The sequence below is a fragment of the Caloenas nicobarica genome, unplaced genomic scaffold (genome assembly GCF_036013445.1).
Source record: "Caloenas nicobarica isolate bCalNic1 unplaced genomic scaffold, bCalNic1.hap1 Scaffold_1573, whole genome shotgun sequence".
Taxonomy (NCBI): domain Eukaryota; kingdom Metazoa; phylum Chordata; class Aves; order Columbiformes; family Columbidae; genus Caloenas; species Caloenas nicobarica.
In genome coordinates, this window is record NW_027017078.1 from 17,868 (window position 1) to 36,899 (window position 19,032).

General features: G+C 52.4%; 1 protein-coding gene across 1 annotated transcript in view; it reads right to left on the minus strand.

Annotated features, from left to right (window-relative positions):
• Nucleotides 1-18,839, minus strand: part of LOC136002699 (E3 ubiquitin-protein ligase HUWE1-like) — a gene marked incomplete at both ends in the record, with an annotated part of 36,356 nt that extends 17,517 nt beyond the window's left edge. The window contains 26 exon segments of the mRNA XM_065657959.1: nt 52-267; nt 805-905; nt 2,234-2,367; nt 3,758-4,003; nt 9,023-9,199; nt 9,335-9,392; nt 12,045-12,256; nt 12,355-12,446; nt 13,501-13,681; nt 13,755-13,861; nt 13,973-14,053; nt 14,149-14,250; nt 14,357-14,446; nt 14,529-14,649; nt 14,753-14,893; nt 14,974-15,101; nt 15,177-15,327; nt 16,148-16,248; nt 16,366-16,477; nt 16,598-16,666; nt 16,813-16,860; nt 16,952-17,029; nt 18,230-18,292; nt 18,395-18,546; nt 18,624-18,794; nt 18,797-18,839. Of these exon segments, the coding sequence (XP_065514031.1) occupies nt 52-267; nt 805-905; nt 2,234-2,367; nt 3,758-4,003; nt 9,023-9,199; nt 9,335-9,392; nt 12,045-12,256; nt 12,355-12,446; nt 13,501-13,681; nt 13,755-13,861; nt 13,973-14,053; nt 14,149-14,250; nt 14,357-14,446; nt 14,529-14,649; nt 14,753-14,893; nt 14,974-15,101; nt 15,177-15,327; nt 16,148-16,248; nt 16,366-16,477; nt 16,598-16,666; nt 16,813-16,860; nt 16,952-17,029; nt 18,230-18,292; nt 18,395-18,546; nt 18,624-18,794; nt 18,797-18,839 (3,175 nt within the window).
• Between the last annotated feature and the right edge of the window lie 193 nt (nt 18,840-19,032).

The window sequence follows — 19,032 nt, forward strand, 5'->3', positions numbered from 1 at the left end:
TTCTGGCCACCCCCCCCGCCCCCCCCGGGTGTTTTTGGGGCCCCCCCTCACCGGACAGCAGCGGTTTGATCTGTTTGATGCGGGCGGCCATGGCCGGGCTGATCTTGGCCTTGACCTTGGGGTCGGCGCCGCCGGGTTCGTCCGTCTCCATGGGGGCCAAGGGCTCCCCCTCCAGCCCCATCCCCTCCAGCAGCCCCCCCTGCGCCGGGGGGGGGTCACTCACGCCCCCCGCTGCCCCCCCGGCCATGGAGCCTTCCGCTTCACCCTCTGGTTGGGGGGAAAAAAAAAGGGGTGAGCACCCCCAAAAATGCTGCTTGCACCCCCCGGAGTCCCCCCCTTCCCCTAAAGACCCCCCCCAAAAAAAGCCCTTCTCCAAAAACCTCCCCAAGAAACCTCCGCCCCTCCCATTTCCCCCTCAAAGTCTTCACGCCCCCCCAAAATCTCCATTTTTCAACCAACCCCCCCAAAAATCCCTTCTAGACCCCCCAAGAAATCCTTCCCCTAGACCCCCCCAAACCCCCATTTCCCCCTAAAAACCCCCCCAACCCCTCCATTTTTCAACCAACCCCCCCCCACCTCTATAGACCCCCCCACCCCATAGTCGCCCCCCAAATCCTTCCCTTAAACACCCCCCCCAAATAAACCCCTTCCCCAAACACCCATCAAAAAAACCTTCCCCTAAGAACCCCCCAAGCCCCCATTTCCCCCTAAAAACCTCCACAAGCCCCCCCCAAACCCTCCATTTTTCAACCGCCCCCCCACCCCTGACCCCTATAGACCCCTATAGATCCCCCCCCCCCATACCGGCCCGTTTTCCCCCCTGGGGGGGGCTGGGAGCCGCTTTCTCCTCCTTGGGCACCAGCTTCTGCATGTCGGCCTGTCCAAATTCGCAGCCGGGGGGGAGGCTGGGGGGGGACACACGAATTGGGGGCGTCAGTGGGGCTGGGGGGGGCTCCTCAGCACCCCCCATCCCATGGGGTGCCCCCCGCCGTGTTTATTTGGGGGTGCGAACCATCCGCACCCCCCGCCCAGGACACTCTGCACCCCCCCCCCAAAATCTCTTTGACTCCTCAAAATCCTCAACCCCCCCAAAATCCTCAACCCCCCCCAAAATCCTCAACCCCCCCCCAAAAATCCTCCTTGACCCCCCTAAAATCCTCAACCCCCTCCAAAATCTTCTTTAACACCCAAAATTCTCCTTAACCCCCTTAAAAATCCTCTTCAACCCCCCTAAAAATCCTTTTTAAACCCCAAATTGTTGTTTGCCCCCCCAAAATCCTCTTTGCCCCCCCCAAATCCTCTTAGACCCCCCAAAATTGTCTCAACTGCCCCCAAATCCTCCCCAACCCCCCCCGAATCCTCTTTGAGCTGCCAAAATTCTTTAACCCCCCAAATCCTCTCAAACCCCCCAAATCCTCAACCCCCCCAAAATCCTGACCCCCCTAAAACCCTCTCTAACCCCTCAAAAATCCCCTTTAACCCCCAAAATCCCCTTGAACTCCCCCAAAATCCTCCTGAACCCCCCAAAACCCTCTTCAACGCCCAAAATCTGCCTTCGACACCCTCAAAATCCTCTTTGAACCCCCCAAAATCCTCTTTGAACCCCCAAATTCTCCCCAACCCCCAAAATCTTTAACTCCCCCAAAATCCTCATTTGCACCCCAAAATTCTCTTTGATCCCCCCCCCAAAATCCTCATCTACCCCCAAAAAATCCTGTTTAAACCACCCTAAAAATCCTCAGCTACCCCCCCAAAATCCTAACCCCCCCAAATCTTCTCTGACCCCCCAAAACGTGGGTGCCCCCCCCAGTTCAGCAGTTTGGGGTGCACAGGGATGGCAGCACCGTGCTCTGCGCCCCCAAACATGGGTGCCCCCCCAGTTCAGCAGTTTGGGGTGCAGAGGGACGGCAGCACCGTGCTCTGCGCCCCCAAACGTGGGTGCCCCCCCGTTCACCTGTTCGGGGTGCAGAGGGACGGCAGCACCGTGCTCTGCGCCCCTAAACGTGGGTGCCCCCCCAGTTCAGCAGTTTGGGGTGCACAAGGACATCAGCACCGTGCTCTGCGCCCCCAAACATGGGTGCCCCCCCAGTTCAGCAGTTTGGGGTGCACAAGGACGGCAGCACCGTGCTCTGCGCCCCCAAACGTGGGTGCCCCCCCAGTTCAGCAGTTTGGGGTGCAGAGGGATGGCAGCACCGTGCTCTGCGCCCCCAAACGTGGGCGCCCCCCCATTCACCTGTTCGGGGTGCAGAGCGACAGCAGCACCGTGCTCTCCCACACCAGCGAGCAGTAGAGCTGACTCAGTTTCCCCAGCACGCTCAGCCCCAGCTGGGACCCCCACTGGTTCACCGAGATGGCGCGGATCTCGCTCTGCAAGCACCAAAAAGCACTGAAACCCCCCCAAAAATCCCCAAGCGCCGCCCCCCCGCAACCCGCGTGTGCCCCGAAAGGCTGGAATCGGCGCCCAAAACGGGGGAATCGGCGCAAAAAATGCTGGGGGAAAAAAGGCTGAGAGTATACCCGAAAATACAAGAAAAGAAGGCAGAAGAAATACACAAAAATGCTGGGAAAAAAAGTGGAAAAATCATGAAAACGCTAGGAAAATAGGAAAATAAAAAGGGAAAAAATACATAAAAATGCCGGGGAAAAAAGGAAAAAATAAATCATGAAAATGCTGGGGAAATAGAGAAAAAAAAGTAAAAAAAAACCCACAAAAATGCTGGGGAAAAAAAGCTGGAAAAAATCCTGAAAACGTAGTAAAAATAAGCGTGCAAAAATATACAAAAATGCTGGGAAAAAAGGTGGGAAAAAATCATGAAAATGCTGGCAAAACAGTAAAAAAAAGGGGCGAAAAAATACACAAAAATGCTGGGGAAAAAAAAGCTGGAAAAAAACCTGAAAATGCTGGGAAAATAGTAAAAAAAAGACAAAAGAAAAAAACCGAAGACATCCCCAAAATAGTGGGAAAACAAAAACAAGCCTGAAAAAACACCCACAAATGCTAGAAAAAAAAAAAAGCTGAAAAATACACAAAAATGTGGAAGAAAAAAGCTAAAACAATACCCCAAATACTGCAAAAAAATGCTGGGAAAAAACCTGAAAAACTACCCAAAAATGGCTGTAAAGAAATGCCCCCAAATGGCCCCTTCCCCAAGCCCCACCCCCCTCCCCAGGCCACGCCCCCTTCCCCAGGCCCCACCCCCCCTTCCCCCAAGCCCCGCCCACTTTCCCAAGCCCCACCCCCTTCCCCAGGCCACACCCCCCTTTCCCAGGCCCAGCCCCCTTCCCCAGGCCACACCCCCTTTCCCCAAGCCCCGCCCCCTTCCCCAGGCCACACCCCCTTTCCCCAAGCCCCACCCCCTTTCCCCCAAGCCCCACCCCCTTTTCCCCAGGCCACACCCCCCTTCCCCAGGCCACACCCCCCTTCCCAAAGCCCCGCTCCCTCTTCCAAAGCCCCACCCCCTTTCCCAGACCACACCCCCTTTCCCAGACCACACCCCCTTTCCCAAGCCCCGCCTCTTCCCCAGGCCACACCCCCTCTTCTCAAGCCCCACCCCCTTTCCACCGACCACACCCCCTTTCCCCAGACCACACCCCCTCTTCCCAGGCCCCGCCCCCTTTCCCCAGACCACACCCCCTTTCCCAAGCCCCCAACCCCTTTTCCACAGGCCACACCCCCTCTTCTCAAGCCCCGCCCCCTTTCCCGGGCCCCGCCCCCTCTTCCCAGGCCCCGCCCCCTCGCCCCCGCCCCCGCCGGTACCTGCCCCACGCGGCACGTGTGCACGAACATCATGATGTAGGCGTGCGCGGCCGTGAGCGCGTGCAGCAGCGGCGTGGCCCGCGCCGACAGCGTGGCGTCCGGCAGCGGCCCCGCGCCGCCCAGCTCGCGCAGCAGCACCGAGCCGCCCGGCGCCTCGATGGGCCGGTGCAGCGGCTCCAGCGCGCCCAGCACGGCCTCCAGCTGCAGCAGCGCCTCCTGCAGCACGCGCGCCTCGTGCGACAGCGTCTGCGGGCGGGAGAGCGGCCGGCCAATCAGAGCGCGCGGCGGGAAAGGGAAACGCGGCGGCGGGGGGGGGGCGAGGGGGGGTGGGAAATTCACATTGGGAGAAAAATTGGGACGGGAAACAGGGGGAAATTCAAATTGGGAGAAAAATTGGGACGGGAAACGGGGGGAAATTAAATTTGGGAGAAAAATTGAGACGGGAAAACGAGGGGAAATTAAATTTGGGAGTAAAATTGGGATGGGAAACGGGGAAATTCAAATTGGGAGAAAAATTGGGACGGGAAACGGGGGGAAATTAAATTTGGGAGTAAAATTGGGATGGGAAACGGGGGGAAATTAAATTTGGGAGAAAAATCGGGACGGGAAATGGGGGGAAATTAAATTTGGGAGTAAAATTGGGACGGGAAACGGGGGGAAATTAAATTTGGGAGAAAAATTGGGACGGGGAAACGGGGGGAAATTAAATTTGGGAGAAAAATTGGGAAAGGAAAACGAGAGGAAATTAAATTTGGGAGTAAAATTGGGACGGGAAACAGGGGGAAATTCAAATTGGGAGAAAAATTGAGACGGGAAAACAGGGGGAAATTAAATTTGGGAGAAAAATTGGGAAAGGAAAACGAGGGGAAATTAAAATTGGGAGAAAAATTGAGACAGGGAAATGGGGTGAAATTAAAATTGGGAGTAAAATTGGGACGGGGAAACGCGGGGAAATTAAATTTGGGAGAAAAATTGGGACGGGAAACGGGGGAAATTCAAATTAGGAGAAAAATTGAGATGGGAAAACGAGGGGGAATTAAATTTGGGAGTAAAATTGGGATGGGAAACGGGGGGAAATTCAAATTGGGAGAAAAATTGGGACGGGAAACGGGGGGAAATTCAAATTGGGAGTAAAATTTAAAATTGGAATTAAAATTGGGAAAGGAAAATGGGGTGAAATTAAAACCGGGACGTGAAAACGGGGTGAAATTAAAACTGGGATTAAGACTGGGAAAGGAAAACGGGGTGAAATTAAAATCAGAATTAAAATCGGGAAATGAAAATCAGGGTAAAATTAAAATTGGGAGGGAGAAATTAAAACTGGGGGGAGAAATTAGAATTGGAACAGGGTTAACAAACTGGGAAGAGAAAATCCAACGGGGAGAGAATATTGAATTTTCAGGAAATAATTCAGAGTTTGTAGAGGAGAAATTAACATTTTTGAGAAAGAAAATTTCCAGGGAAAAGTAAAAATGGCAAAAAGAAACTAAGGGGAAAAAAAATAAAAGTGAGAAGTGAAAATTCAAAAGTGGAAATAAGAATCGGAAAACTGAACTGAAACTCAAGGGAAAAAATGAAAACCTGAAAAGTGAGAATCTGAAAGCGGAAATAACAACTGGGAAAAGGAATTTAAAGGGGAAAAAATCAAATTTTTGGTTTTTCAGCTTTTAATTTTTTCTCTTTAGTTTAAATTTCTTTCCCCCCTTCCTATTTCCACCTTCAAATTTCTGTTTTTCAGCTTTTAATCTTTTCCCTTTAAATTTCTTTTCCCCCCTTATTTCCACCTTCAAACTTCTGCTTTGCGGCTTTTAATCTTTTCTCTTCAGTTTAAATTTCTTTTCCCCTTTATTTCCACCTTCAAATTTTTGGTTTTCAGCTTTTCATCTTTTCCTTTCAAATTTCTTTTCCCCCCTTCTTATTTCCACCTTTGAATTTTTGGTTTTCAGCTTTTAACCTTTTCCCTTCCAATTTCTTTTCCTTCCTTCTTATTTCCACCTTCAAATTTTCTGTTTTTCAGCTTTTAATTTTTTCCCTTCCAATTTCTTTTCCCCCCTTATTTCCACCTTCAAATTTTCTGGTTTTCAGCTTTTAACCTTTTCCCTTCCAATTTCTTTTCCCTTCCAATTTCTTTTCCTTCCTTCTTATTTCCACCTTCAAATTTTCTGGTTTTCAGCTTTTAATTTTTTCCCTTCCAATTTCTTTTCCCCCCTTATTTCCACCTTCAAATTTTTGGTTTTCAGCTTTTGACCTTTTCCGTTCCAATTTTTTTTCCCCCCTTCTTATTTCCACCTTCAAATTTTCTGTTTTTCAGCTTTTAATCTTTTCCCTTCCAATTTCCTTTCCCTTCCAATTTCTTTTCCCCCCTTATTTCCACCTTCAAATTTTCTGGTTTTCAGCTTTTAATCTTTTCTTTTCCCTTCCAATTTCTTTTCCCTTCCAATTTCTTTTCCCCCCTTATTTCCACCTTCAAATTTTTGGTTTTCAGCTTTTCATCTTTTCCTTTCAAATTTCTTTTCCCCCCTTCTTATTTCCACCTTCGAATTTTTGGTTTTCAGCTTTTGACCTTTTCCCTTCCAATTTCTTTTCCCTTCCAATTTCTTTTCCTTCCTTCTTATTTCCACCTTCAAATTTTCTGTTTTTCAGCTTTTAACCTTTTCCCTTCCAATTTCTTTTCCCTTCCAATCTCTTTTCCCCCCTTATTTCCACCTTCGAATTTTTGGTTTTCAGCTTTTGACCTTTTCCCTTCCAATTTCTTTTCCTTCCTTCTTATTTCCACCTTCAAATTTTCTGGTTTTCAGCTTTTAATCTTTTCCCTTCCAATTTCTTTTCCCTTCCAATTTCTTTTCCCTTCCAATTTCTCTTCCCCCCTTCTTATTTCCACCTTCAAATTTTTGTTTTTCAGCTTTTAACCTTTTCCCTTCCAATTTCTTTTCCCTTCCAATTTCCTTTCCCTTCCAATTTCTTTTCCCTTCCAATTTCTTTTCCCTTCCAATTTCTTTTCCCTTCCAATTTCTTTTCCCTTCCAATCTCTTTTCCCCCCTTATTTCCACCTTCAAATTTTTGGTTTTCAGCTTTTGACCTTTTCCCTTCCAATTTCTTTTCCTTTCTAATTTCTTTTCCCTTCCAATTTCTTTTTCCCCCCTTATTTCCACCTTCAAATTTTTGGTTTTCAGCTTTTGACCTTTTCCCTTCCAATTTCTTTTCCCCCCTTATTTCCACCTTCAAATTTTCTGGTTTTCAGCTTTTAATCTTTTCTTTTCCCTTCCAATTTCTTCTCCTTTCCAATTTCTTTTCCCTTCCAATTTCTTTCCCCCCTTATTTCCACCTTTGAATTTTTGGTTTTCAGCTTTTGACCTTTTCCCTTCCAATTTCTTTTCCCCTTCTTATTTCCACCTTCAAATTTTCTGTTTTTCAGCTTTTAATTTTTTCCCTTCCAATTTCTTTTCCCTTCCAATTTCTTTTCCCCCCTTATTTCCACCTTCAAATTTTTGGTTTTCAGCTTTTAATCTTTTCCTTTCAAATTTCTTTTCCCCCCTTCTTATTTCCACCTTTGAATTTTTGGTTTTCAGCTTTTAACCTTTTTCCTTCCAATTTCTTTTCCCTTCCAATCTCTTTTCCCCCCTTATTTCCACCTTCAAATTTTCTGGTTTTCAGCTTTTAACCTTTTTCCTTCCAATTTATTTTCCTTTCCAATTTCTTTTCCCTTCCAATTTCTTTTTCCCCCTTATTTCCACCTTCAAATTTTTGGTTTTCAGCTTTTCATCTTTTCCTTTCAAATTTCTTTTCCCCCCTTCTTATTTCCACCTTTGAATTTTTGGTTTTCAGCTTTTAACCTTTTTCCTTCCAATTTCTTTTCCTTTCCAATTTCTTTTCCCTTCCAATTTCTTTCCCCCCTTATTTCCACCTTTGAATTTTTGGTTTTCAGCTTTTAACCTTTTTCCTTCCAATTTCTTTTCCCTTCCAATTTCTTTTCCCCCCTTATTTCCACCTTCGAATTTTTGGTTTTCAGCTTTTCATCTTTTCCTTTCAAATTTCTTTCCCCCCCTTCTTATTTCCACCTTTGAATTTTTGGTTTTCAGCTTTTAACCTTTTCCCTTCCAATTTCTTTTCCCTTCCAATTTCTTTTCCCTTCCAATTTCTTTCCCCCCTTATTTCCACCTTCAAATTTTTGGTTTTCAGCTTTTGACCTTTTCCCTTCCAATTTCTTTTCCTTCCTTCTTATTTCCACCTTCAAATTTTCTGTTTTTCAGCTTTTAACCTTTTCCCTTCCAATTTCTTTTCCCTTCCAATTTCTTTTCCCCCCTTATTTCCACCTTCAAATTTTTGGTTTTCAGCTTTTAATCTTTTCCTTTCAAATTTCTTTTCCCCCCTTCTTATTTCCACCTTTGAATTTTTGGTTTTCAGCTTTTAACCTTTTTCCTTCCAATTTCTTTTCCCTTCCAATCTCTTTTCCCCCCTTATTTCCACCTTCAAATTTTCTGGTTTTCAGCTTTTAACCTTTTTCCTTCCAATTTATTTTCCTTTCCAATTTCTTTTCCCTTCCAATTTCTTTTTCCCCCTTATTTCCACCTTCAAATTTTTGGTTTTCAGCTTTTCATCTTTTCCTTTCAAATTTCTTTTCCCCCCTTCTTATTTCCACCTTTGAATTTTTGGTTTTCAGCTTTTAACCTTTTTCCTTCCAATTTCTTTTCCTTTCCAATTTCTTTTCCCTTCCAATTTCTTTCCCCCCTTATTTCCACCTTTGAATTTTTGTTTTTCAGCTTTTGACCTTTTCCCTTCCAATTTCTTTTCCCTTCCAATTTCCTTTCCCCCCTTATTTCCACCTTCAAATTTTTGGTTTTCAGCTTTTGACCTTTTCCCTTCCAATTTCCTTTCCCTTCCAATTCCTTTTCCCTTCCAATTCCTTTTCCCTTCCAATTTCTTTTCCCTTCCAATTTCCTTCCCCCCCTTATTTCCACCTTCAAATTTTTGGTTTTCAGCTTTTGACCTTTTCCCTTCCAATTTCTTTTCCTTTCCAATTTCTTTTCTGTTCCAATTTCTTTTCCCTTCCAATTTCTTTTTCCCCCCTTATTTCCACCTTCAAATTTTCCGTTTTTCAGCTTTTAAAGCGCAAACGAGAACTGGAAAGGGGGAAAAAAAAAAAAAAAAAAAAAAAAAAAAATCAGGACCGGGAGGGAAGCGGAAAAACCCTCGGGGCGGGAAGCGGAACCGGAACGAGGGGGGGGATTTTTGCGGGACCGGCCGGGAAAGGGAGGATTTTTGTACCAGGATGGATTTGCAGACTCCGGCCACGGCCTGGCAGGCGGCCGACGTGGGGAAGTCGACGGGGAGGTTGGGGAGCCCCAAAATGGTGACGAGGGGGCGCAGGCCGCGCTGGGCCACGAACTCCTGGCAGTGATCGTCCGTCGTGTTGTTGCTCAGGATCGACTCCACGAATTTCATCTGAAAAACAGCGGGGGGGGAAAAGAAAACCCGGGGAGGGTTGGGGTCAGGAATTGAAGCTTTTTGGGGGGAAGTTTAAGGCTGGGGGGGGCTAAAAATGGGCGAAATGGGGGCGAACGGCCTTGTTTTCCTCACCACGTTGAGGATGTAATCCATCAGGGGGATGGGGATGCGCTCCTCCGCGCCCACCGCCCTGCAAAACAAATACGGCGTGCAATAAAAACGCAATTCTTCGCCTCCAAATTTCAGTTTATCACCCAAAAGATCCCTTTATCGCCCAAAATACCGACTTTTTACCTCAGAACACCCGTTTTTCACCTCAGAACAGCCATTTTTCACCTCAGAACAGCCATTTTTCACCTCGGAATCACCATTTTTTACCTCAGAATCACCATTTTTCACCTCAGAATCACCATTTTTCACCTCAGAACACCCATTTTTCACCTCAGAATCACCATTTTTCACCTCAGAACACCCATTTTTCACCTCAGAATCACCATTTTTCACCTCAAAATCTCGTCCTTTTCAGCTCATAATATCCCATTCCCACCTTAAAATATCAAACTTTCACGCCAAAGATAGCTTTTTTACCTCAAAATACCCATTTATCGCTCAAAATACCAGCTTGTCACCTCAGAATATCCATTTTTCACCTCAGAAGAGCCATTTTTCACCTCAAAACATCCATTCTCAACACAAAATCTCACTTTTTCACACCAAAACATCCATTTTCCACCTCCAAATCTCCAAATTTCACCTCCAAATATCAACTTGTCCCTGAAAACTCCCATTTCTCCCCACAAAATGTCGAATTTCGCCCCAAAATCTCCATTTTTCCTCGCGAAATCTCCATTTTTCACCCTCAAAATCTCCAAATTTCACCAGGAAATCTCCAAATTTCACCCCAAAAGATGCATTTTCCACCTCAAAACCTCCAAATTTCCCACCCCAAATCCCCAAATTTCCCCCCCAAACATCACCTTGTCCCTGAAAACCCCCATTTCTCCCCACAAAACCTCAAATTTCGCCCCCAAAAATCTCCAAATTTCCCCCCCACATCCCCAAACTTCCCCCCAAACCTCCAAATTTCCCCAAATCCCCGTTTTTCAAAGCTCCAAATTTCCCCCCCCAAACCCCCAAATTTCCCCCCCAAATCCCCGTTTTTCAAACCTCCAAATTTTCCCCCAAATCCCTGTTTTTCAAACCTCCAAATTTCCCCCCAAATCCCCAAATTTCCCCCCCAAATCCCCGTTTTTCAAATCTCCAAATTTCCCCCCCAAACCCCCATTTTTTGCCCCCAAATCCCCATGTTTTGCCCCCAAATCCCCACGTTTTGCCCCCAAACCCCCGTTTTTCGCCCCCAAAGCCCTGCGTTTCGCCCCCAAAGCCCCGAATCTCCCCCCTAAACCCCCGAATCTCCCTCCCAAACCCCTATTTTTTGCCCCCAAATCCCCATTTTTCGCCCCCAAATCCCCGCGTTTCGCCCCCAAATCCCCGCTTTTCGCCCCCAAAGCCCCGCTTTTCAAACCTCCAAATTTCCCCCCCAAACTCCCATTTTTCGCCCCCAAATCCCCATGTTTTGCCCCCAAACCCCCATTTTTCGCCCCCAAACCCCCACATTTCGCCCCAAACCCCCACGTTTTGCCCCCAAACCCCCATTTTTCGCCCCCAAAGCCCCGCGTTTCACGCCCAAACCCCCATTTTTCGCCCCCAAACCCCCGCTTTTCGCCCCCAAATCCCCGCTTTTCACCCCCAAACCCCCGAATCTCCCCCCTAAACCTCCAAATTTCCCCCCCAAACCACTATTTTTCGCCCCCAAATCCCCACGTTTCGCCCCCAAACCCCCACGTTTCGCCCCCAAACCCCCACGTTTCGCCCCCAAAGCCCCGCTTTTCCCCCCCCAAACCCCCATTTTTCGCCCCCAAAGCCCCGCGTTTCGCCCCCAAACCCCCATTTTTCGCCCCCAAACCCCCGCTTTTCACCCCCAAATCCCCGCTTTTCGCCCCCAAACCCCCGAATCTCCCCCCTAAACCCCCGAATCTCCCCCCCGAACCCCTATTTTTCGCCCCCAAATCCCCATTTTTCGCCCCCAAACCCCCACGTTTCTCCCCCAAACCCCCACGTTTCGCCCCCAAAGCCCCGCTTTCCCCCCCCAAATCCCCATTTTTCGCCCCCAAACCCCCCCGTTTCGCCCCCAAACCCCCACGTTTCGCCCCCAAAGCCCCGCTTTTCCCCCCAAATCCCCATTTTTCGCCCCCAAAGCCCCGCGTTTCGCCCCCAAACCCCCGAATCTCCCCCCTAAACCTCCAAATTTCCCCCCCAAATCCCCGATTTTTGCCCCCAAACCCCCACGTTTCGCCCCCAAACCCCCACGTTTCGCCCCCAAAGCCCCGCTTTCCCCCCCCAAATCCCCATTTTTCGCCCCCAAAGCCCCCCGTTTCGCCCCCAAATCCCCGCGTTTCGCCCCCAAAGCCCCGCTTTTCGCCCCCAAACCCCCGAATCTCCCCCCTAAACCTCCAAATTTCCCCCCAAACCACTATTTTTTGCCCCCAAACCCCCATTTTCGCCCCCAAACCCCCGCTTTTCGCCCCCAAACCCCCGAATCTCCCCCCAAACCCCTATTTTTCGCCCCCAAATCCCTATTTTTCGCCCCCAAATCCCCATTTTTCACCCCCAAACCCCTATTTTCCCGCCCCCAAATCCCCATTTTTCGCCCCCAAATCCCCATTTTTTACCCCCAAACCCCCGCGTTTCGCCCCCAAATCCCCATTTTTCGCCCCCAAAGCCCCGTTTTTCCCCCCCCAAATCCCCATTTTTCGCCCCCAAAGCCCCGCGTTGCGCTCACGTCTGGCTGGGCTCGGCCTCGCTCTGCTGCGCGGCGCCGAAGCTCTGCATGGCCTGCACCTCCTCCTCCTCCTCGTCCTCGCTCGACGCCTCCTCGGCCGCGTGGGGGGAGCGCGGGGGCGGCGCGGTCGCCGGCCCGTCCGCCTTCTGCATCGACGGCTTCTGGCAAACGTACTTGGGGTCGCGGCCCAGGCTGCAGATTTCCTCCAAAAGCTGAGCAGAAACGGAACCAAAACCTCGCAAAGAATCGCGATTTTTAAGCGGGGAGGGGCTGGGGGAGGTGGGGTTGTCCCCGCGCGGGGGGGGGTCACCTTGATGATGGCGGTGGTGGCGTCGGTTTTCAGCGTGGGTTGGTGGCGCATCAGCTCGTCCACGGCGCTGCCCAAATTCGAGGCCGTGTCGCCTGCGGGGGCAAAAAACACAATGCGGGGGGGGGTTAAAATTAGCAAGGAATGGTTAAAAGTGAAAGAAACGGCCCGGAAATTCATGCAAAGCATCAAAAAGTGACAAGGAATCGGGTGGAAACGGGAGAAATGTAAAAGAGGCGACGGGACGGCGCGGCCGCAAAAGGGCACCGAGGTTGTTCTTCTTGTCGTAAATCGGGGATTTCCTGAAAATTAAGAGATTTTAGCCCAAAAACCAACCCAAAAATTAATGCAGAACGCCAAAAAATACCGAGGAATAGGATGGAAACAGGAAAAACGTTTAAAACAGTGCGTTAACGGGACAGCGTCGGTTGTGAGGGCGGGTTGGGGGCGCATCAGCTCGTCCACGGCGCTGCCCAAATTCGAGGCCGTGTCGCCTGCGGGGGCAAAAAACACAATGCGGGGGGGGTTAAAATTAGCAAGGAATGGTTAAAAGTGAAAGAAACGGCGCGGAAATTCATGCAAAGCTTCAAAAAGTGACAAGGAATCGGGTGGAAACGGGAGAAATGTAAAAGAGGCGACGGGACGGCGCGGCCGCAAAAGGGCACCGAGGTTGTTCTTCTTGTCGTAAATCCGGGATTTCCTGAAAATTAAGAGATTTTAGCCCAAAAACCAACCCAAAAATTAATGTAGAACGCCAAAAAATACCGAGGAATAGGGTGGAAATGGGAAAACGTCCAAAAAAGTGCGTTAACGGGCTGGCGACACAGTTCACGTCGTCAAATCCGTAAAATTGTAACTTATTGCAAATCGGGGTGTCGGCGAAAAATGAAAGGTTTTCCTGAAAATTCAAGGTTTTAGCCCGCAAATTAGCTTAAATATTGGTATAATAGTTTATAAAAACGACAAGAAACGTGCTGCGGATAGGAAAAGGCATAAAAAAAGGCGTTAACAGGAGGGCGCTGCGGTTCGACGGCGGCGAATCGGCGTTGAAGTCGTTCCTCTCGCCGTAAATCGTGAGCGGAAAAGCGGTGAAAAGCGAGGTTTTCCTCCCAAAACGGAGCACCCCCCCAACCTCCGCGTCCCCGGGACTCACCGAGGGGTCGGAGCTGCGGCGGCGCCGCATGGCGGGGAGATAATCGGGGGACAACAGGACCTTGAAGAGCCGCTCGAAGGGCTGACACTGCACGAACGACTGTAAACCCCGGGCGTTGAGGCAAAGGGCGCTGAAAACGTTGGGTAACGAGCCCAAAACCTCCCGCGTGGCCGGAACCTTGGGGAAAAAAAATTCATCAAGGCGGGGGGGTTAATTAGAAGGAGGGGACGCCGCGCGGTAATTAACTCACGTCTTTAATTAAGAGCGCGTGGAGCATGACGTCGGTCAGGCCGTTGTCCTGCAGGGAGGAGAGAAGCGAAGGCTCCTGGAACACGAAGACCGTCACCACTTCGGTCGCTGCGGGGACAAAAAAGGGGGGGGTTAATTAACTAATTATCTGTGTTCTTCTGGGGAGGGTCCTCGAATTCTTTCTGTTTCCCCCCCAAAATGTTTTGGGGTGAAACTCACCCAGGAGGAAAAGCGAAGGGCCGTAATATTCGGCGTTGCTGATGATGTGTTTGAGGGAGGTGGGCAGCGAGCCGTCCATCACTTGGGGGGGGAATTAAAAAAGAAAAGGGGGTGAGGGGGCGATGTCCCCCCCGGCGCGATGTCACCAGGGATCGGGGACATCGGGGGACGCTCACCGTGGCGGATGCCGTCGGAAAAAGCGGGGTCTTGGATGGCTTTTTTGAGGAAATTCAGCATGGATTTGAGCAAAGCGGCGCGTTGGGGGATGCACTGGACACCTAAAAGCCGGAGCGGGGTGGAGGGGGGACACAAATACACAAGCACCCAACGTGAGGCCCCCCCCGGCGCCGGCCCCGCCGGCCCCGAGGGTGCGGTGGCACCTACCGCCGCGCGGGGAGGGGGCGGCGGCGCCCGCCGGGTCCTGCCGCGTTTCGGTGGAGGGGCCGGGGCTGCTCTCCATGGCCACGTCCGGCACTACGGGGGTGACGGTGACATCGGGGGGGGACGAGCGACGCCGGGGGGGGCGGCGGCGCCCCCTCTGCCGTCCTGTCCTCACCCTCCATGTCCGTCTCCATGTCCTCGCCCTCGGGGAGGGCGGCGGCGGCGGCGGCGGGGGGCCGCGGCGCTTTGGGCTTGATGACGAAAGGACATTCGCGGCGGCACAAATCCACCTCGTGCTGAGGGCACAAAAACCCCCAAAACACCCCAAAATGAGAGGCGAAAATCAGCGGGGGACCCCGGGCTAAGAGGGGGGACCCGAAGCGAAGCGGGGGACCCCACCTCGAGGCGGTAGATGAAGATGGAGAGGCCGCTGTGCGACTGGAAGGCGGCCATGTCCAGGTTGGTGATGAGATCCACCACCCGCACGGCGCGCGTCACAAACGTGATCTGGTCCTGTTCGTCGCCCAGAAATTTTATCACCTTGGGAGAGAAAAAAATAAAACGGGTGAAAACTCTTAAAGAGCCCTAAAAAACGGGGAGTTTTTTTGGTTTTTTTTTACTTTTAAAAGCGCTTCCATCATCCCGCACGACACCAAAGCTTCGCCGCCCGCGTCGTAACTCGCCAAGTGGTAGAGGAAGGAGAAGAGGGCGGTGGCGAACTGGTGGGGGTACGGCTCCATGGACGGGTCTGCGGGGGGCAAAAATGGTTAAAACCAGGTGAAACGCCCCGAAAAACTTCTCGTAGGGACGCGGCGGGCCCCACCGATCATGGCTTGGATGCAGTTGCGGACTAGAACGGGGAGAAATCCGTGGTAGGAGGCGGTGCCGGTGCAGTCGATGATGCTGCTGAGCTTGGGGGTTCGCTCCAGGTGCACGATGGACGTGAGAGTGCGCAGGGAGGCGGCCTTGATGTCCTGGGGGACAAAACATGGGGGGGGGGCGATAAAATATGGGGAAGGGGCGTAAAATATTGGGGGGGGCGCGTAAAAATGGTGGGGGGTGGTTTTGGGGGATAAAAAGAGGGGACACGATGGGGCTTGGGGACACCAAGGGACACGGTGTGTAAGCAGGGGGGTGATGTCCTGGGGGGGCAAAAAATGGGGGGGGGGGGAATAAAATATTGGGGGGGGGGCGTAAAACATTGGGGGGGTGTAAAAATGGTGGGGGGTGGTTTTGGGGGGAGATAAAGAGGGGACACGATGGGGCTTGGGGACGCCAAGGGACACGGTGTGTAAATAGGAAGGGTTGATGTTCTGGGGGGGGGGCACAAAATATTGGGGGGAAATGTAAAAATGGTGGGAGATGGTTTTTTGGGGGAGTGGGGGCAACGGGATTGAGCCCCGGGGGTATTTGGGGGGTCAGGGGTATTTGGGGGGGCTTGGGGGGTTATTTTGGGGGTCAGGGGTATGTGGGGCGCCTGGGGGGGTTATTTTTGGGGGGTTATTTGGGGAACCAGGGGGTTATTTGCGGGGGACCAGTGGGGTTATTTTAGGGGACCGGGGGTTTATTACGGGGGGGTATTTGTGGGGGGGTGGAGGGGATATTTTGGGGTGCTGGGGGGGGCATTTGGGGGTTATTTTAGGTGGGAGTTCTTTTAGGGCGCCCCCCACGAGATGTCTTTATTCTGGTGGGATTGGCGGTGATTTTGGGGGGGAACAGGGGCCTTATTTGGGGAGATATTTTGGGGGGCTACAGAGCTTATTTTGGGGGGGTTATTTTGGGGGGGGTCCTCACCATGAGCTGCTTGTCGGTGATTTGCAGCACGTCGACCAGCTCCTCGATCAGCCCGTTGTACAAGATGCTGTTGGCCGATTCCTGCAGCGCGTTGGAGTAAACTGCCAAAAAAACCCAAGGGGGGTGGTGGTCACCCCACAAAAGCTCCCCCTCATTAAAACAACCCCCCCCCCCCCCCTGCTTAATTAAAACACAGCCTTAATTAACGAAAAGCCTACCCAGGATGGAGATGGCGTGCAGCCGCGCTTGCACCGCTTGCAGTCGCTTCTTGTGGTTGGAGATGTGGTTGGAGAAACCGTGCGCCAGGCGGATGTGGGTGAAAAGCAGCATCTGGGGGGGGGTAGAAAGATTTGGGGGGGTCAGGGAGGATTCTGGGGGGTGTTACCCCCCCCGCGTGTCACTGCGTACCCCCAAAATGTTGGGGTACCCCCCCGTTTCTGCCCCACTCGCCTGTTTGTCTTTGGGGATGCTGTACATCTTGGTGAGGGACTCCATGATCTCCGAGGGGCTCTCTGAAATCTGGGGGGGGGGGGGTTATAAAAGAAATGGGGGTACGCAGATAAAACGGGGGTGCGCACATCAAAATCTGGGGGTACGGGGTGGGGAGGACCCTCCTTTTGAGGCAGGACCCCCCCGAACAGACGCTGCGCCCCCGCAACGCTCACCTTGTCCAGCTGCTCGATGTGGATGTAGTGCAGGGTGGTGCTGGTGGCCTGGGGGGGTTTGGGGGGTAAGGGGGGGGCTCTGGGGTTTGGGGGGTTCCCCCCATGTCCCCAGATGTCCCCAAATGTCCCCCGTACTCACCCGTTTGTCCACCTTCACCTCAACGCCCGGCTCGGCGTAGAACTCGAAGTGGAGGGTGGTGGCACTGGGGGGGTATTTCTGGGGGGGGATACACACATTGGGGTGTGCGGGGAGGGGACGGGGGTGTTCCCTCCCCTGGGCGGAGGGCGGGGGACACGGGACGGGGGACGGGAGCAGGTTTGGGGACACGAGGGGGGGACGGAGCGGGTTTGGGGACACGAGGGGGGGACAGGAGCAGGTTTGGGGACACGAGATCGGGTTTGGGGACGCGACGGGGGGGACGGAAGCAGGTTTGGGGACACGAGGGGGGGACAGGAGCAGGTTTGGGGACACGAGATCGGGTTTGGGGACGCGACGGGGGGGACGGGAGCGGGTTTGGGGACACGACGGGGGAGACGGGAGCGGGTTTGGGGACACGAGGCGGGGACGGGAGCGGGTTTGGGGACACGAGATCGGGTTTGGGGACACGAGGGGGGGGACGGGAGCGGGTTTGGGGACACGAGATCGGGTTTGGGGACACGACGGGGGGGACGGGAGCGGGTTTGGGGACACGAGATCGGGTTTGGGGACACGAGGGGGGGGACGGGAGCGGGTTTGGGGACACGAGGGGGGGACAGGAGCAGGTTTGGGGACACGAGATCGGGTTTGGGGACACGAGGGGGGAGACGGGAGCGGGTTTGGGGACACGAGATCGGGTTTGGGGACACGAGGTGGGGGACGGGAGTGGGTTTGGGGACACAAGGTGGGGACAGAAACGGGTTTGGGGACACGAGGGGGGGACACGATCGGGTTTGGGGACACAAGAGGGGGACAGGACCGGGTTTGGGGGACACAAGAGGGGGACAGGACCAGGTTTGGGGACACCGAGAGCGAATAGGACGGTATTGGGGAACCCCAGGAGGTGATGGGGGGGACATGGGACAGTGTTGGGGACCCCAAAAGGTGACAAAGCAACACAGGACGCTCTTGGGGACCCGAGAAGGTGATAGAAGGGGACAAGACAATTTTAGAAGGACCCCAAAACACAAGACCCAGGGAGGTGACAAGGGGACACCAGACAATGTTGGGGACCACAGAAGGTCACAAAACAACTTTGGGGGACCCCAGGATGGTGCTGGGGGACCCCAAAACGCGGTGACGTAAACCAGGCTTGCGGGACCCCAGGGCAGAACTGGGGAGCAGAGGGTGACAAGGGGACAAAGGACAGCGACGGGGACCCCGGAAAGCGACAAAACAATTTGGGGGGACCCCAGAGAACCCCAAAACCTCCTCGCTCACCAGCATGTGAAGGTCCCGGCAGCACTCGGCCAACCCAAAGCCGTTCTCCTTCCCGCCCCAGCTCTGCGTGAAAACGCCCCCCAAAAACGATTTAAAAACTCACCTATAAGTGTTAAAATAAAGGGGGGATGCCCCAAAAAACAAGCGGGGGACCCCCCGACTGACCTCAGCCAGGTGCTGGAGGCGGGAGAGGAGGGGGCTGCGCTTGTCCGAGCCCAAGCGCGTGATGTAGTTGGAGCGTTTGCTAAAAACGTAGAGCAGGTTCAGCACCGCCAGCACCACTTGCATGTCCGAGGAGGCCAAGAGCGTCGTTAGTGCTGCCGAAAAACCACCGAAACGGTTAAATTGGGAAGAAATAATCCGCCCGGGGGTTTTGAGGGGTTGGGGGGGGTACCCCGCGGTACCTCGATGGAGCTGTAGAGGTGGCGGGAGAAACTGTATTCGATGAGGAGGGCGGTGAAGTTGAGCAGCGCCAGGAGCAGCGACTTGAGCTGCTCGCGCTCGGGCCGGTCGCAAACCAGCAGCCACGACATGTTCTCCACGGGCCGCCCGGCCTCGGCCAAGATCCGTCGAAACGGTCCAGGAGATCCACCCAGTGGTACAGCTCGCACTGCGCAAACCGGGCGGGGGGGGCGTCAGGGGCACCCCGATATTTTGGGGGGGGTCCGAGCGACGTTCGGGGGTTTAAAGGTCGATTTAAAGCTGCGCTGGAGGTTTAAATCTTCCGTTCGGGAAGGGAAATGGGGTGGTGTTTGGCACCGATTAATACTTGGGGGGGTTGGGGGGGAGTTTGGGGACCCCCT